The following is a 15002-nucleotide window of genomic DNA, read 5'->3' as shown; positions in this document are numbered from 1 at the left end:
GGCCAATGTATTTCCATTTACTTCCCTATTGGATCCACCACTCTGCCATTTTCTCCTGTTCTATTGGTTTTCATACCAACTTTCTTTCGTCGTCCAGGAGCCAAAGGCACAATCCTGGTCATATTAACAACCCATCCTAATTGTTTCCTGGCAACAACCCGTCCTAGTTGTTGCCTGGTAACAACCCGTCCTAGTTGCTGCCTGGTAACAACCCGTCCTAGTTGCTGCCTGGTAACAACCCATCCTAGTTGCTGCCTGGTAACAACCCGTCCTAGTTGCTGCCTGGTAACAACCCGTCCTAGTTGCTGCCTGGCAACAACCCGTCCTAGTTGCTGCCTGGCAACAACCCGTCCTAGTTGCTGCCTGGCAACAACCCGTCCTAGTTGCTGCCTGGCAACAACCCGTCCTAGTTGCTGCCTCAGAGATTTCTATCTCTGTCACATATGGAACCTCTATCAGGTGTGCTGTTTAGAATGCTGTTTTCCCTCGAATATCATTTTGGCAAATGTTTGAAAATGACGTTTTATTGGGCTGCTTCATTGCATAATTTGCATATTCTCTTAAGAGCTATTACCATAATCTAAATGTGATTTTTCTGGCACTGTGGTTGGACGTCCTAATGGGTTATGCACCCAATGCATATGGGTCTGGTAAATTTCTCAAATGGCCGTTAAATTAAATTCTTCCCGGTCATGTTGTCCTGCACCACATTTTCCTAACGGAAACCCTGCTTGGAGTTTAGACTGTTTAGACTGCCATCTGCTGGCGAGAATCTTGATTACATCCTTCTCCTTGAGTGTCATTCCAAATCAGAGAACCTATGCTTCAGATGTCAGTTAGCTTTATGTCAGAGCTAACCTGTGATGTCATTTCCTGTTTAGATATTTGGGATCTGCCTGGCTCAGAACCTGGTGAGTGACGTCAAGGCCGTGAAGGCCAACTGGTGATGCCAGGACCCTGAGGGGGAGGGAGTACTCTGACCTTTGACCCCCAACATCCAGCTCACCTCCCACTGACCGATAAGAGCTGAAAACACAAAGAGCTGTTTACCTCTGGACCTGCCAGGCTGAGAGGTGAAAACACAAAGAGCTGTTTACCTCTGGACCTGCCAGGCTGAGAGATGAAAACACAAAGAGCTGTTTACCTCTGGACCTGCCAGGCTGAGAGGTGAAAACACAAAGAGCTGTTTACCTCTGGACCTGCCAGGCTGAGAGGTGAAAACACAAAGAGCTGTTTACCTCTGGACCTGCCAGGCTGAGAGGTGAAAACACAAAGAGCTGTTTACCTCTGGACCTGCCAGGCTGAGAGGTGAAAACACAAAGAGCTGTTTACCTCTGGACCTGCCAGGCTGAGAGGTGAAAACACAAAGAGCTGTTTACCTCTGGACCTGCCAGGCTGAGAGGTGAAAACACAAAGAGCTGTTTACCTCTGGACCTGCCCGTCCGTCTATTTCACCTGGTGTCACTTTCAACCCTACTTCCACTAGGATTTCAAAACAGCCCTTCAGAAAGACCTTCCAGGGCTGCTTGTTGGATACCTCCTATCCCACTTGTACAGCCTTTCTGTCTTCTGTACAGTATAGAGTGGGTTGCTGACTGACCTACCGGCTGGCTGACAGGATGGCATTTCTTTCCCGTTATCCTATGACCACTGAAAGACATTAAGCTCTCTTCATGTTAGGGGAAAATTCACAAGATGGCAAGTCTGGCGTTAGCAAGGCCTTGCTACAGATGCATGTCTTTAACCAGCTGTTTGTTGAACAGCATGTTTTAACATAAAAAAAAATGGTATTTTCTTTTGTCTGTCGATGTTTTGAGTTTAATCAAACAGACAGACATACGGAGAGGATTTTTCTCTCCCGGCATCCCTGAAGCACATGGGGATAGTAGGCTTTTACTTGATCTAACCTTTAACCTTATACTAACGTTAAATCTACGTTATACTGACGTCGAGGCGACGTTTGTACGTGTTTATTCTGTCTCTCTTCTGGACTCCCACCACTACCTTTTGGAAGCTTGAATTACCTGACACCCTAGTTGTTATTCTGATCTGTCTGATTTGTCTGGTCTGTCTGGATTTGTACTTTTCTCCTCTCTTAGTTTTTTTTCTCCTAGTGTTTGTTGGTGTGTTTGTTGTCTATCTGTCTTAGTTGGACTGTTTTTTTTAACTAGTTTGTATAGAATAACAAATACTTGTTTAATATCTTCATGTATAAATAGTAACACATTTTCTCAATATAACATGAAGGCTGCTTCATCATTGTATCTTGGAGGATTGATATGAGTAAGTAGACTTCCTGGTACATTTCCCATGTTTCCCAGAAATCCTGGTTGTAGGATTCCGTATTTCCTGTTTATTCCTTCCTGATTTCTAGGAACTCTTCCACAACCAGGATTTCTGGAAATCTGGGAATTTGGGGAAAAAGTTAACAAAATGTTTTCAAATCTATTAGTATGTTATTTGTAACCAGGTCTAAAGCTTACATGGTGAAATTAAATCCATATTATTATTCTGATCTTTATTAGAACTGATAAAGTGGTGGTTGTGCCATATTCATGTTTTTTATTTTTTAACTTGCGTTATTACCTTGTCAATACAGAGTTTACACCATAGCATACCAGTACATTTGAAGCACGTTATCAGATTTGTAGCAGTATATGGTTTGAATTGAATTGTATTTATTGGGATTTGGGGATTTTAAATTATGTCTCGCATGAATATATTCCCTGCAGCTTCTGTCTGGCCGCTCTCCAAAATGTCAGCTCTTGTACACAGTTATTGCTCCACTCGTTAAGGTCCCTTAGATATATACCTTACCACTGTCTCGCTCTTCCTGTGGTGTGTACAAGGCCTATGTGTAGGAGCTGTAGTGTTACTCCTCTTGGGGGAATCCTTCCTGGTTGGGCTGCTGTTGTAGTAACAGGCTTGATTCTTAGCTGTATTACCATGTACTACCCTGCTTGTCAGAGCTCTTTAATGCTGTTGTTCAGCAGCATGGGCTTTACTACCCTGCGTGTCAGAGCTCTTTAATGCTGTAGTTCAGCAGCATGGGCTTTACTACCCTGCGTGTCAGAGCTCTTTAATGCTGTGGTTCAGCAGCATGGGCTTTACTACCCTGCGTGTCAGAGCTCTTTAATGCTGTAGTTCAGCAGCATGAGCTCTGGGTGTTTGCGTCGTTCGTCAAGTAGCCTTGAACGATGGTTTGCCTGAATAGGAGAGAAACCAGTTTGTGTGTCAGGCTAGGTTTTTATGCAAAAAAAATAAAATATTATTCTGACATTAGAACAGGATGTTTGTTTTAAAGGTCTAATTCAGCTGTTTTTTTTTTTTATCTCTTGTCAAATAAGTTCAGGGTATAAATGAAATACCTTACTGTGATTTTGTTTTTCATTAAATTTGTTTAAAAAATATATATATATTTTATATATATATATATATATATATATATATAAAAAAAATGCTTCTTAGCAAAGAGCAATTTTTCAAGCAAGAATTTAGCTAGGACTGTCTGGGTCTGAGTGTGGAGGGGGAAACGGAAAACTAGCTGTTATTGGCAGAGAGTTTCGGGAACTCTTTCTTGGTCACCAGGCAGGCCAAAACGCCAACCCACCAAAACAGACTCTTTTTACTACGCTGGGTCTTTCATTTCATTTGAAATTCTGCTTTAGTATTTAAAAAAAACAAAAAGCCATAGGTTGTTGAGTTTGTTTTGTCCTTTTGATCGTGATGGCCTTACAACATGATACCTTGTGATGTTTCATATTTTCTCCTAGGTTTGTGTCCCAGAATCACACTGTTCAATATTACAGTTTGCCTGACCACTTCCTCCTTTAATTGAATTCCGCTGCTCTATCGATCGCTCCACACAACAGTGTGAACTTGCACGAGTCGTTTGTACTGATGTCAAAAAATTCAGTGATTTATTATTCGTGCAGGCCAACTCTGGTCCAACCCATCGGTTTCTTGGTCCAATCAGAATGTGTTTGAATGTGTTTGCATTTAATAAGTCATCGAGGAGGAAAATCCAGACTCTTGGTGGAGAATAAACCTTAGTGGGCCTTGGCATCTGTCTGGAGCCATGTGGAGCCTCTAGTCAAAAGTTGTGCTCTATATAGGGAATAGGGTGCTATTTCGGCCACACCCTAAGATAGATGGCATCATTCCAGAGCATCATTCCAGAGCCTCCTGCATAATCATGAATGTATACCTACGGATGAATCTCAATTGTATTTCCTTGATTCCTTCCATACGCTCTCCTTGCCTCCTCCTTCTCCAGTCAAAACACATTGAAGGAGGAGTTCCAAAGGGAAGATTGAGATTCACCCTGTCTGTTACCATCTGTTACTTAGACCTGTTCCAATGCATTTCACCCTAACGTGTCATCACTACCCTTTAGCAGTGCAATGAACACACATCTGATGTGAAAATAAGAAATGTGAAAAAAATAAACCTAAGATCTGTTATGTTACATCATTACATTTATTTTGTATTTTGTATTTTGTACACGAAATCAAATAGTTCCATTCCATTTTCAGGTGCTTGGTTTTCTTCCTTTCACTTCCTGTTCCTGTTTTACTTCCAGTGTACTTCCTTTGTTACTTCCTGTGTATATGCATTGTCATCTCAGGAAAAAAAAGGAATCTGCAAAATATATCTATATTTTTTACCTTGCCACGTCGCTTCATGAATGATTTGCTAGATTTCAAAGCACGACTGTACCTAGGCGGGGCTGTACTATAGGTCTACCCGAGTTCCTGCTGTAAGCTACAATCCTCTCATTGATAATACTGATCTATTATAGAGAGACAACATTGTCTCTGTGTTTTAGGTTCACATCATACATGTGCATTTATCAATGATTTCTAATACATACTGGTGTCTGGTGTTTCACAGAACATGACTGAAGTGTTTCTCTGTTTTATAAAATGAAAAGTATGTCTGTGGTTACATACTGTTATTAACTAACCTGTTTGGTGTGGGTTTAAAAAAATAAATAAAAAAAAGTTTATTTGTATTTTATCTCAAAGCCTTTTAAGATATTTTCTTTACGTTCCCCACATGTACATTTCCAGAGTCTACCTCATTTTTAGAGAGGTGTCCTTTTTAAAAAGCTAGTGGTTGGATTTGTTCCTTGGCCCGTCAGAAAGACGCTGAGCGGTGTAGAGAATCTCTACTGTTTGTTAAAACCTATAAGAGAGTCACGACAGGAAGACAGTAGGTCCTTAAGTTACAACATACAGGTGATTTTATAGGGTTATTTCTACTTCCTGAGGACGTAGCATAGTTTCTATTCTGATGACAAGCTACACTACAGTATGGTGATTTTAAGGTTCATTTGGTCAAAATGTTTTGACAAGTTTGTCCTGATCTTGAAATGGTGTTGTGTAATATCTACCACCGCAGTGACAGTACCATGCCTGTCATAGCCATTCCCCTTTTAATGATGATTCAAAATTATATTTCTCTTATTATTATTATTATTATTATTTTGAAGATGTAACATTCTTAATGTAGCATTCGTTTTTTTTTTTTATATATTTTTTTTATAGAATTTTTGAAAATGATATTTCTCTCAATTTCTTGAATTCCATTTTGTTATTAATACAGCTGGAATGTAAATAAATACAAATAAACATGATGTTAGTCCTTACAAACCTCTAAAATTGATTCATTTTATTTTAGCAATGTTTTGATTGTCATTATGTTAATGTCTTAAAGGATAGTATTGCTGAACAGAGATGCTGAAAACGAGTTAGATGCCTTTCGATAGGGGGACACGGTCTGTTACACTGTACCATTGTGTTACAAATATACTTATTTTTCAGATTAAATAAAAAGGACTTATGAAAAACATCAGGCCTCCAATTGCTAGTTTGGATGCGTCAACAAAATTATGTCTGTCTGTATGCATGTACAGTATGTCTGTCTCTCTGTTTATTGGTTTGAAGAGAGAAAGGCTAGGTGGTCTTGACCAGACGGTTGGTTTATTTGAAATGAAATGTCATAGCTGTGCCACTAGAGGGTGACACTCGTAAAGAATATCTCTGCTCATCTGATGTTGTACTGTATGCGTCAGGTCTCTTGAGTAGGAGTGCTGATCTAGGACCATGTCCTCCCTTCCCCAGTCATGTAATCTGATCAGGTGAAAGTGTTCCTGAATCAGGATGTGGAGGCTGATGTTAGTAAAGGGTTTTATAAGGTGAAACTGTGAAAAGATGACACTTGGTGAAATGACCAGGTTGATGGATTAAATTCTGTGACAGGGTGTGTTTAACTGTTTCCAAATAGGACCTCCAAAGACTACCAAATAGGACCTCCAAAGACTACCAAATAGAACCTCCAAAGACTACCAAATAGAACCTCCAAAGACTACCAAATAGGACCTCGAAAGACTACCAAATATAACCCCCAAAGACTACCAAATAGGACCTCCAAAGACTACCAAATAGGACCTCCAAAGACTACCAAATAGAACCTCCAAAGACTACCAAATAGAACCTCCAAAGACTACCAAATAGAACCTCCAAAGACTACCCAATAGAAACCTGTGGGGTGGTTGTCTTTGGAGGTTACATTGCGTTTTGCACACATCCAACAGAAAAGCCTCTATAGAGAAGAGTCCGATCACTGTTTGTTTCTAAGGGATCTTTAAATTAAGCCAAGGCGGAAATATAAACAATGTTTTTGACAGACACAGTCTTTGTTTGGTCACGTAGGTTTGTTTGTGTGAAAATGCTTTATTAAAGAGGACTTTGAGGTTAAAGAAAAAAAACAACTACAGAGATGTATTTATTTAAAAAAAAATATAGAATTATCCGTTATTTTACCAGGTAAGTTGACTGAGAACACGTTCTCATTTGCAGCAACGACCTGGGGAATAGTTACAGGGGAGAGGAGGGGGATGAATGAGCCAATTGTAAACTGGGGATTATTAGGTGACCAGATTGGGAATTTAGCCAGGACACCAGGGTTAACACCCCTACTCCTACGATAAGTGCCATGGGTTCTTTAATGACCTCAGAGAGTCAGGACACCCGTTTTAACGTCCCATCCGAAAGACGGCACCCTACACAGTGTCCCCAATCACTGCCCTGGGGCATTGGGATATTTTTTTAGACCAGAGGAAAGAGTGCCTCCTACTGGCCCGTCTTTTCAATCATGTATTCAAAGCAAATCAAATTGTATTTGTCACATATGCCGAATACAACCGGTGTAGAGCTTACAGTGAAATGCATAAAGCCCTAAACCAACAATGCAGTTTTAAGAAAAATACAAAAAAATTGTTCCTGGATGGCATGAAACTTGGCCCCAGTGATGTACTAGGCCGTATGCACTACACTCTGTAGTGCCTTGCGGTTGGAGGCCAAGCAGTTGCCTTACGAGGCAGTGACGCAACCAGTCAGGATGCTCTTGATGGTGCAGCTGTAGAACTTTTGAGGATCTGAGGACCCATGCCAAATCTTTTCAGTCTCCGGAGGGGGAATAGGTTTTGTCATGCCCTCTTCACAACTGTCTTGGTGTGTTTGGACCATGTTAGTTTGTTGGTGATGTGGACGCCAAGGAACTTGAAGCTCTCAACCTGCTCCACTACAGCCCCATCGATGAGAATTGGGGTGTGCTCGGTCCTCCTTTTCCTGTTGTCCACAACCATCTATCTTGATCACGTTGAGGGAGAGGTTGTTGTCCTTGCACCACACGGTCAGGTTTCTGACCTCCTTATAGGCTGTCTCGTCATTGTCAGTGATCAGGCCTACAACTGTTGGGTCATCGGCAAATTTAATGATGGTGTTGGAGTCGTGCCTGGCCGTGCAGTCATGAGTGAATAGGGACTACAGGAGGGGACTGAGCACTCACCCCTTAGCGGCCCCCATGTTGAGGATCAGCTTGGCGGATGTATTGTTACCTACCCTTACCACCTGGGGGCGGCCCGTCAGGAAGTCCAGGATCCAGTTGCAGAGGGAGGTGTTTAGTCCCAGGGTCCTTAGCTTAGTGGTGAGCTTTGAGGGCACTATGGTGTTGAACGTTGAGCTGTAGTCAATGAATAACATTCTCACATAGGTGTTCCTTTAGTCCAGGTGTGAAAGGGCAGTGTGGAGTGCAATAGAGATTGCATCATCTGTGGATCTGTTGAGGCGGTATGCAAATTAGAGTGGGTCTAGGGTCCCCCTTTTTCCTCAGAACATAGCAATGGTCATTATGGCCAAACAGTTCTATTTTTGTTTCATCAGGCCAGAGGACATTTCTCCAAAAAGTACGATCTTTGTCCCCATATGCAGTTGTAAACCGTAGTCTGGCTTTTTTATGTCGGTTTTGGAGCAGTGGCTTTTTCCTTGCTGAGTGGCCTTTCGGGTTACAGTATGTCGATATAGGACTCATTTTACTGTGGCTGTAGATTATTTTGTACCTGTTTCCTCCAGCATCTTCACAAGATCCTTTGCTGTTGTTCTGGGATTGATTTGCACTTTTCGCACCAAAGCACTTTGATCTCTAGGAGACAGAACACGTCTCTTTCCTGAGCAGTATGACGGCTACTTGGTCCCATAGTTTTTATACTTGCGTACTATTGTTTGTACAGATGCACGTGGTACCTTCAGGCGTTTGGAAATTGCTCTCAAGGATGAACCAGACTTGTGGAGGTCTACAATTGTTTTTCTGAGGTCTTGGCTGATTTCTTTTGATTTTCCCATTAGGTCAAGCAGAGGCACTGAGTTTGAAGGTAGGCCTTGAAATACATCAACAGGAACACCGTCAATTGACTCAAATTATGTCAATTAGCCTATCAGAAGCTTCTAAAGCCATGACATACTTTTCTAGAATTTTCTAAGCTGTTTAAAAGCACAGTCAACTTAGTGTATGTAAACTTCTGACCCACTTGATTTGTGATACAGATAAGTGAAATAATCTGTCTATAAACAATTGTTGGTAAAATGACTGGTGTCATGCACAAAGTAGATGTCCTAACCGACTTGCCAAAACTATAGTTTGTTAACAAGACATTTGTGGCGTGGTTGAAAAATGAGTTTTAATGTCTCCAACCTAAATGTATGTGATCTTACAACTTCAACTGTAAGTTTCTCTGCATTAAAGTCCCCGGCCACTAGGAGCGCCACCTCTGGATGAGCGTTTTCCTGTTTGCTTATGGTGGAATACAGCTCATTGAGTGCGGTTTTAGTGCCAGCCTCGGTCTGTGGTGGTATGTAGACAGCTACGAAAAATACAGATGAAAACTCTCTAGTTAGATAGTGTGGTCTAGAGCTTATCATGAGATACTATTCCTCAGGTGAGCAAAACCTTGAGACTTCCTTAGATATCGTGCACCAGCTGTTTTACAAATATACATAGACTGCCACCCCTTGTCTTACCAGAGCCTGTTCTATCCTGCCGTGGCAGTGTATAACCCACCAGCTGTATGGTAATGTCGTCGTTCAGCCACGACTCGGTGAAACATAAGATATTTCAGTTTTTAATTTCTTGTTGATAGGATATAAGTGCTTTTAGTTCGTCCAATTTATTATCCAGCGATTGTACGTTGGCCAATAGGACTGATGGAAAAGGCAGATTAGCCACTCGCCGGCGGATCCTCACTAGTCACCCCGATCTCCTCCCGTGATATCTCTTTACGTCTCTTTCTCATGCTAATGACGGCGTTGAATGCCTGTTCTGGTGTCTGGAGTAAGTCCCTCTCGTCCGACTCATTAAAGAACAATGATTTGTCCAATTCAAGGCGAGTAATAGCTGTTCTGTTGTCCCGAAGCTTTTTTCGGTCAAACGAAACGGTAAGCAGAAACATTCTGTACAAAATAAGTTACAAACAATGTGGGGGGGGGGGGGGGGGGAAGCAAAGAAAAGAAAAGTACCACGCGGTTGGTTAAGAGCCAAATGAAACGGCAGCCATTCTCTCCAGCGCCATTACAGATCTGAACCAGAATGAACACCATTTGGAAGTGTGGAAAGTGAGGAAAAATGGAACACGCTGCAGGATACCCAACTAACATGTCTGACCTGACCTCTACACCATGCATTCCTGCATCATTTTCTCCCTTCTCTCCCTCAGGCTCGGCTCAAGACTTTATATTTTTGTATTTTTTTTTATGTATTTGAGTAGATGAACGTTATTGTTTGTTCCTAGGTGTAACAGGGTTAGTTATGCTTCCACTTGCCAATTCAGAAATATAGGTATTCATGTTGTTAACTGTGAGACAATCTTTTTATTTTTTCCCCAATAATCTTACAGGTACCAGAAATATCAGTCGCGATCTCCTTGCTGCAAGCGTGGCCAATGGCATTAATTCATGTCATGTAAATAAACAAAGCAATGGAAATACATTTGTCTGCAGAGGCAAGTGGTATCATAACCTAACCTGTTACATACTGTAGATACCCCTATTTGATATGCCTCTCTTTAACAAACACATCCACAGTATTATTACGGTTTATGTACAAGATGTCCTGCCCTTTGACTAAAGTATACAGGCGGGAGGAACTGCAACAATTATATCTTACATCAACATGAGATCATTTCAGAATTGGAAAGACCAGATTGATATTTTTCACGAGATACACATTCATTTCCTATAGGCCAACCAGTCCAGAACATATCATTTCCTATAGGCCAACCAATCCAGAACAGATCACTTCCTATAGGCCAGCCAGAACAGATCATTTCCTATTGGCCAACCAGTCCAAAACATATAATTTCCTATTGGCCAACCAATCCAGAGCAGATAATTTCCTGTAGGGCTACCAGTCCAGAGCAGATCATTTCCTGTAGGGCTACCAGTCCAGAGTATACCATTTCCTGTAGGGCTACAAGTCCAGAGCAGATCATTTCCTGTAGGGCTACCAGTCCAGAGCAGATCATTTCTTGTAGGGCTACCAGTCCAGAGTAGACCATTTCCTGTAGGGCTACTAGTCCAGAGCAGACCATTTCCTGTAGGGCTACCAGTCCAGAGCAGATCATTTCCTGTAGGGCTACCAATCCAGAGCAGATCATTTCCTGTAGGGCTACCAGTCCAGAGCAGATCATTTCTTGTAGGGCTACCAGTCCAGAGCAGATCATTTCCTGTAGGGCTACCAGTCCAGAGCAGATCATTTCTTGTAGGGCTACCAGTCCAGAGCAGATCATTTCCTGTAGGGCTACCAGTCCAGAGCAGATCATTTCTTGTAGGGCTACCAGTCCAGAGCAGATCATTTCCTGTAGGGCTACCAGTCCAGAGTATACCATTTCCTGTAGGGCTACCAGTCCAGAGCAGATCATTTCTTGTAGGGCTACCAGTCCAGAGCAGATCATTTTCTGTAGGGCTACCAGTCCAGAGCAGATCATTTTCTGTACGGCTACCAGTCCAGAGCAGATCATTTTCTGTAGGGCTACCAGTCCAGAGCAGATCATTTTCTGTAGGGCTACCAGTCCAGAGCAGACCATTTTCTGTAGGGCTACCAGTCCAGAGCAGATCATTTTCTGTAGGGCTACCAGTCCAGAGCAGATCATTTTCTGTAGGGCTACCAGTCCAGAGCAGATCATTTCCTGTAGGGCTACCAGTCCAGAGCAGATCATTTTCTGTAGGGCTACCAGAATCAGAAGGCGACTATGATGGTTTAAATTCTGCTAGGGCCACCCATAGGAAAATGTATTCACGCACTGCTATAAGTCATATATACACTGAGTGTACAAAACATTAAGAACACCTTCCTCATATTTAGTTCTACAATGTGTCAAAGCGTTCCACAGGGATCATGGCCCATGTTGACTCCAATGCTTCCCACAGTTGTGCTAAGTTGGCTGGATGTCCTTTGGGTGGTGGATCATTCTTGATTCACACAAAAAAAACTTAAGTGTGGAAAAACCCAGCAGCTTTGTAATTCTTGACACAAACCGGTGCACCAAATAGGGAATATGGACCTCTTTGGAATGCGTTCCTGACCATCTGTGCGGGAGGGAGAGAAAGCTAGTGTCCTGTGTTGGTCTTGATTCTAGATCGGCGTGGTATTACAGAACTGATTCCAAAGATAAATCACAACTGACATTAACAGGAAAGTGCTGTGTTCCATCTTTCATTCAAGAGAAATAATGAAATATATATTTTCTTTCCATACTGATTCCCCACCAGTCAATCCATCAGATGAAATGTTTTATTCTTCCTCTGAAGGCTGGTGGATCTATAATACAGACCGTCTCTCCAGCTCAGCTGCTTCCATCCACACAAATCTACTTCAATTATGTTCCAAATGGAATTCCCCATTCTCATTTGGAAGTGTATGGCTTCTAAAGGCTTCGAATGGAACGCCGTGTTCATCTGGGTTTAGACAGGAAGTATATAGGCTTCTATGGAACGGTGTGTTCACCTGGGTTTAGACAGGAAGTATATAGGCTTCGAATGGAACGCCGTGTTCACCTGGGTTTAGACAGGAAGTATATAGGCTTCTATGGAACGCCGTGTTCCTCTGGGTTAAGACAGGAAGTATAAAGGTCTTCTATGGAAAGGCGTGTTCCTCTGGGTTTAGACAGGAAGTATAAAGGCTTCTATGGAACGCTGTGTTCATCTGGGTTTAGACAGGAAGTATATAGGCTTCTATGGAACGGCGTGTTCCTCTGGGTTTAGACAGGAAGTATGAAGGCTTCTATGGAACGGCGTGTTCCTCTGGGTTTAGACAGGAAGTATAAAGGCTTCTATGGAACGCCGTGTTCCTCTGGGTTAAGACAGGAAGTATATAGGCTTCTATGGAACGGCGTGTTCCTCTGGGTTTAGACAGGAAGTATAAAGGCTTCTATGGAACGGCGTGTTCCTCTGGGTTAAGACAGGAAGTATAAAGGCTTCTATGGAACGGCGTGTTCCTCTGGGTTTAGACAGGAAGTATATAGGCTTCTATGGAACGGTGTGTTCACCTGGGTTTAGACAGGAAGTATATAGGCTTCGAATGGAACGCCGTGTTCACCTGGGTTTAGACAGGAAGTATATAGGCTTCTATGGAACGCCGTGTTCCTCTGGGTTAAGACAGGAAGTATAAAGGCTTCTATGGAACGGCGTGTTCCTCTGGGTTTAGACAGGAAGTATAAAGGCTTCTATGGAACGCTGTGTTCTTCTGGGTTTAGACAGGAAGTTTAAAGGCTTCTATGGAACGGTGTGTTCACCTGGGTTTAGACAGGAAGTATAAAGGCTTCTATGGAACGGTGTGTTCCTCTGGGTTAAGACAGGAAGTATAAAGGCTTCTATGGAACGCCGTGTTCCTCTGGGTTAAGACAGGAAGTATAAAGGCTTCTATGGAACGCCGTGTTCCTCTGGGTTTAGACAGGAAGTATAAAGGCTTCTATGGAACGGTGTGTTCACCTGGGTTTAGACAGGAAGTATAAAGGCTTCTATGGAACGGCGTGTTCCTCTGGGTTAAGACAGGAAGTATAAAGGCTTCTATGGAACGGCGTGTTCCTCTGGGTTTAGACAGGAAGTATAAAGGCTTCTATGGAACGGCGTGTTCCTCTGGGTTTAGACAGAAAGTATAAAGGCTTCTATGGAACGCCGTGTTCCTCTGGGTTAAGACAGGAAGTATAAAGGCTTCTATGGAACGGCGTGTTCCTCTGGGTTTAGACAGGAAGTATAAAGGCTTCTATGGAACGGCGTGTTCCTCTGGGTTTAGACAGGAAGTATAAAGGCTTCTATGGAACGCCGTGTTCCTCTGGGTTAAGACAGGAAGTATAAAGGCTTCTATGGAACGGCGTGTTCCTCTGGGTTTAGACAGGAAGTATAAAGGCTTCTATGGAACGGCATTTTCTTCTGGGTTTAGACAGGAAGTATAAAGGCTTCTATGGAACGGCGTGTTCATCTGGGTTTAGACAGGAAGTATAAAGGCTTCTATGGAACGGCGTGTTCCTCTGGGTTTAGACAGGAAGTATAAAGGCTTCTATGGAACGGCGTGTTCCTCTGGGTTTAGACAGGAAGTATAAAGGCTTCTATGGAACGGCGTGTTCCTCTGGGTTTAGACAGGAAGTATAAAGGCTTCTATGGAACGACGTGTTCCTCTGGGTTTAGACAGGAAGTATAAAGGCTTCTATGGAACGGCGTGTTCCTCTGGGTTTAGACAGGGAGTATAGTCCAAAAAGAAAGTAATGGATCTCCCATAATACTTTAGAAATACAGTATGACCCATTTAAGACATTAAAATGATATCCCATAAGTTGACCTGACTCTGGGTAGTTTGACTCATTTAAGACATTAAAATGGTATCCATAAGTTGACCTGACTCTGGGTAGTTTGACTCATTTAAGACATTAAAATTGTATCCCATAAGTTGACCTGACTCTGGGTAGTTTGACTCATTTAAGACATTAAAATGGGATCCATAAGTTGACCTGACTCTGGGTAGTTTGACTCATTTAAGACATTAAAATGGTATCCATAAGTTGACCTGACTCTGGATAGTTTGACTCATTTAAGACATTAAAATGGTATCCATAAGTTGACCTGACTCTGGGTAGGTTGACTCATTTAAGACATTAGTAGTAGTTGGACCAGGCAGAGGAGTAGCTGGACCAGGGAGAGAAGTGGGAGAGGAGTAGTTGGACCAGGGAAGAGAAGGAGGGGTAGGGGGAGAGGAGTAAGAATGTGTGGTGGTGTTCAAAGGAGAGTAGAGCTGTTGTCACTGATGAAATAAGAGCCACCGTCATAGACTATGTGATAAACCATGGTCTATCACTGAGAGAGACTGGTGAAAGAGTCCAGTCTAATACCATGGTCTATCACTGAGAGAGTCCAGCCTAATACCATGGTCTATCACTGAGAGAGGCTGGTGAAAGAGTCCAGTCTAATACCATGGTCTATCACTGAGAGAGTCTGGTGAAAGAGTCCAGTCTAATACCATGGACTATCACTGAGAGAGTCCAGTCTAATACCATGGACTATCACTGAGAGAGACTGGTGAAAGAGTCCAGTCTAATACCATGGACTATCACTGAGAGAGTCCAGTCTAATACCATGGTCTATCACTGAGAGAGTCCAGCCTAATACCATGGT

The 15002-nt window shown here is 42.5% G+C and overlaps 1 protein-coding gene across 1 annotated transcript in view; it reads left to right on the top strand.

The window, feature by feature from the left end:
- Positions 1–3266, top strand: part of LOC139391096 (tetraspanin 17) — a 40152-nt gene extending 36886 nt beyond the window's left edge. The window contains exons 8-9 of the mRNA XM_071138614.1: positions 882–2984; positions 3145–3266. Of these exons, the coding sequence (XP_070994715.1) occupies positions 882–947 (66 nt within the window). The 3' untranslated portion in view covers positions 948–2984; positions 3145–3266. The remainder of the gene's footprint in view (positions 1–881; positions 2985–3144) is intronic.
- Positions 3267–15002: the final 11736 nt, after the last annotated feature.

This window comes from Oncorhynchus clarkii, chromosome 31 (genome assembly GCF_045791955.1).
Source record: "Oncorhynchus clarkii lewisi isolate Uvic-CL-2024 chromosome 31, UVic_Ocla_1.0, whole genome shotgun sequence".
NCBI lineage: Eukaryota > Metazoa > Chordata > Actinopteri > Salmoniformes > Salmonidae > Oncorhynchus > Oncorhynchus clarkii.
This window is presented reverse-complemented; position numbering and strand designations above follow the sequence as displayed.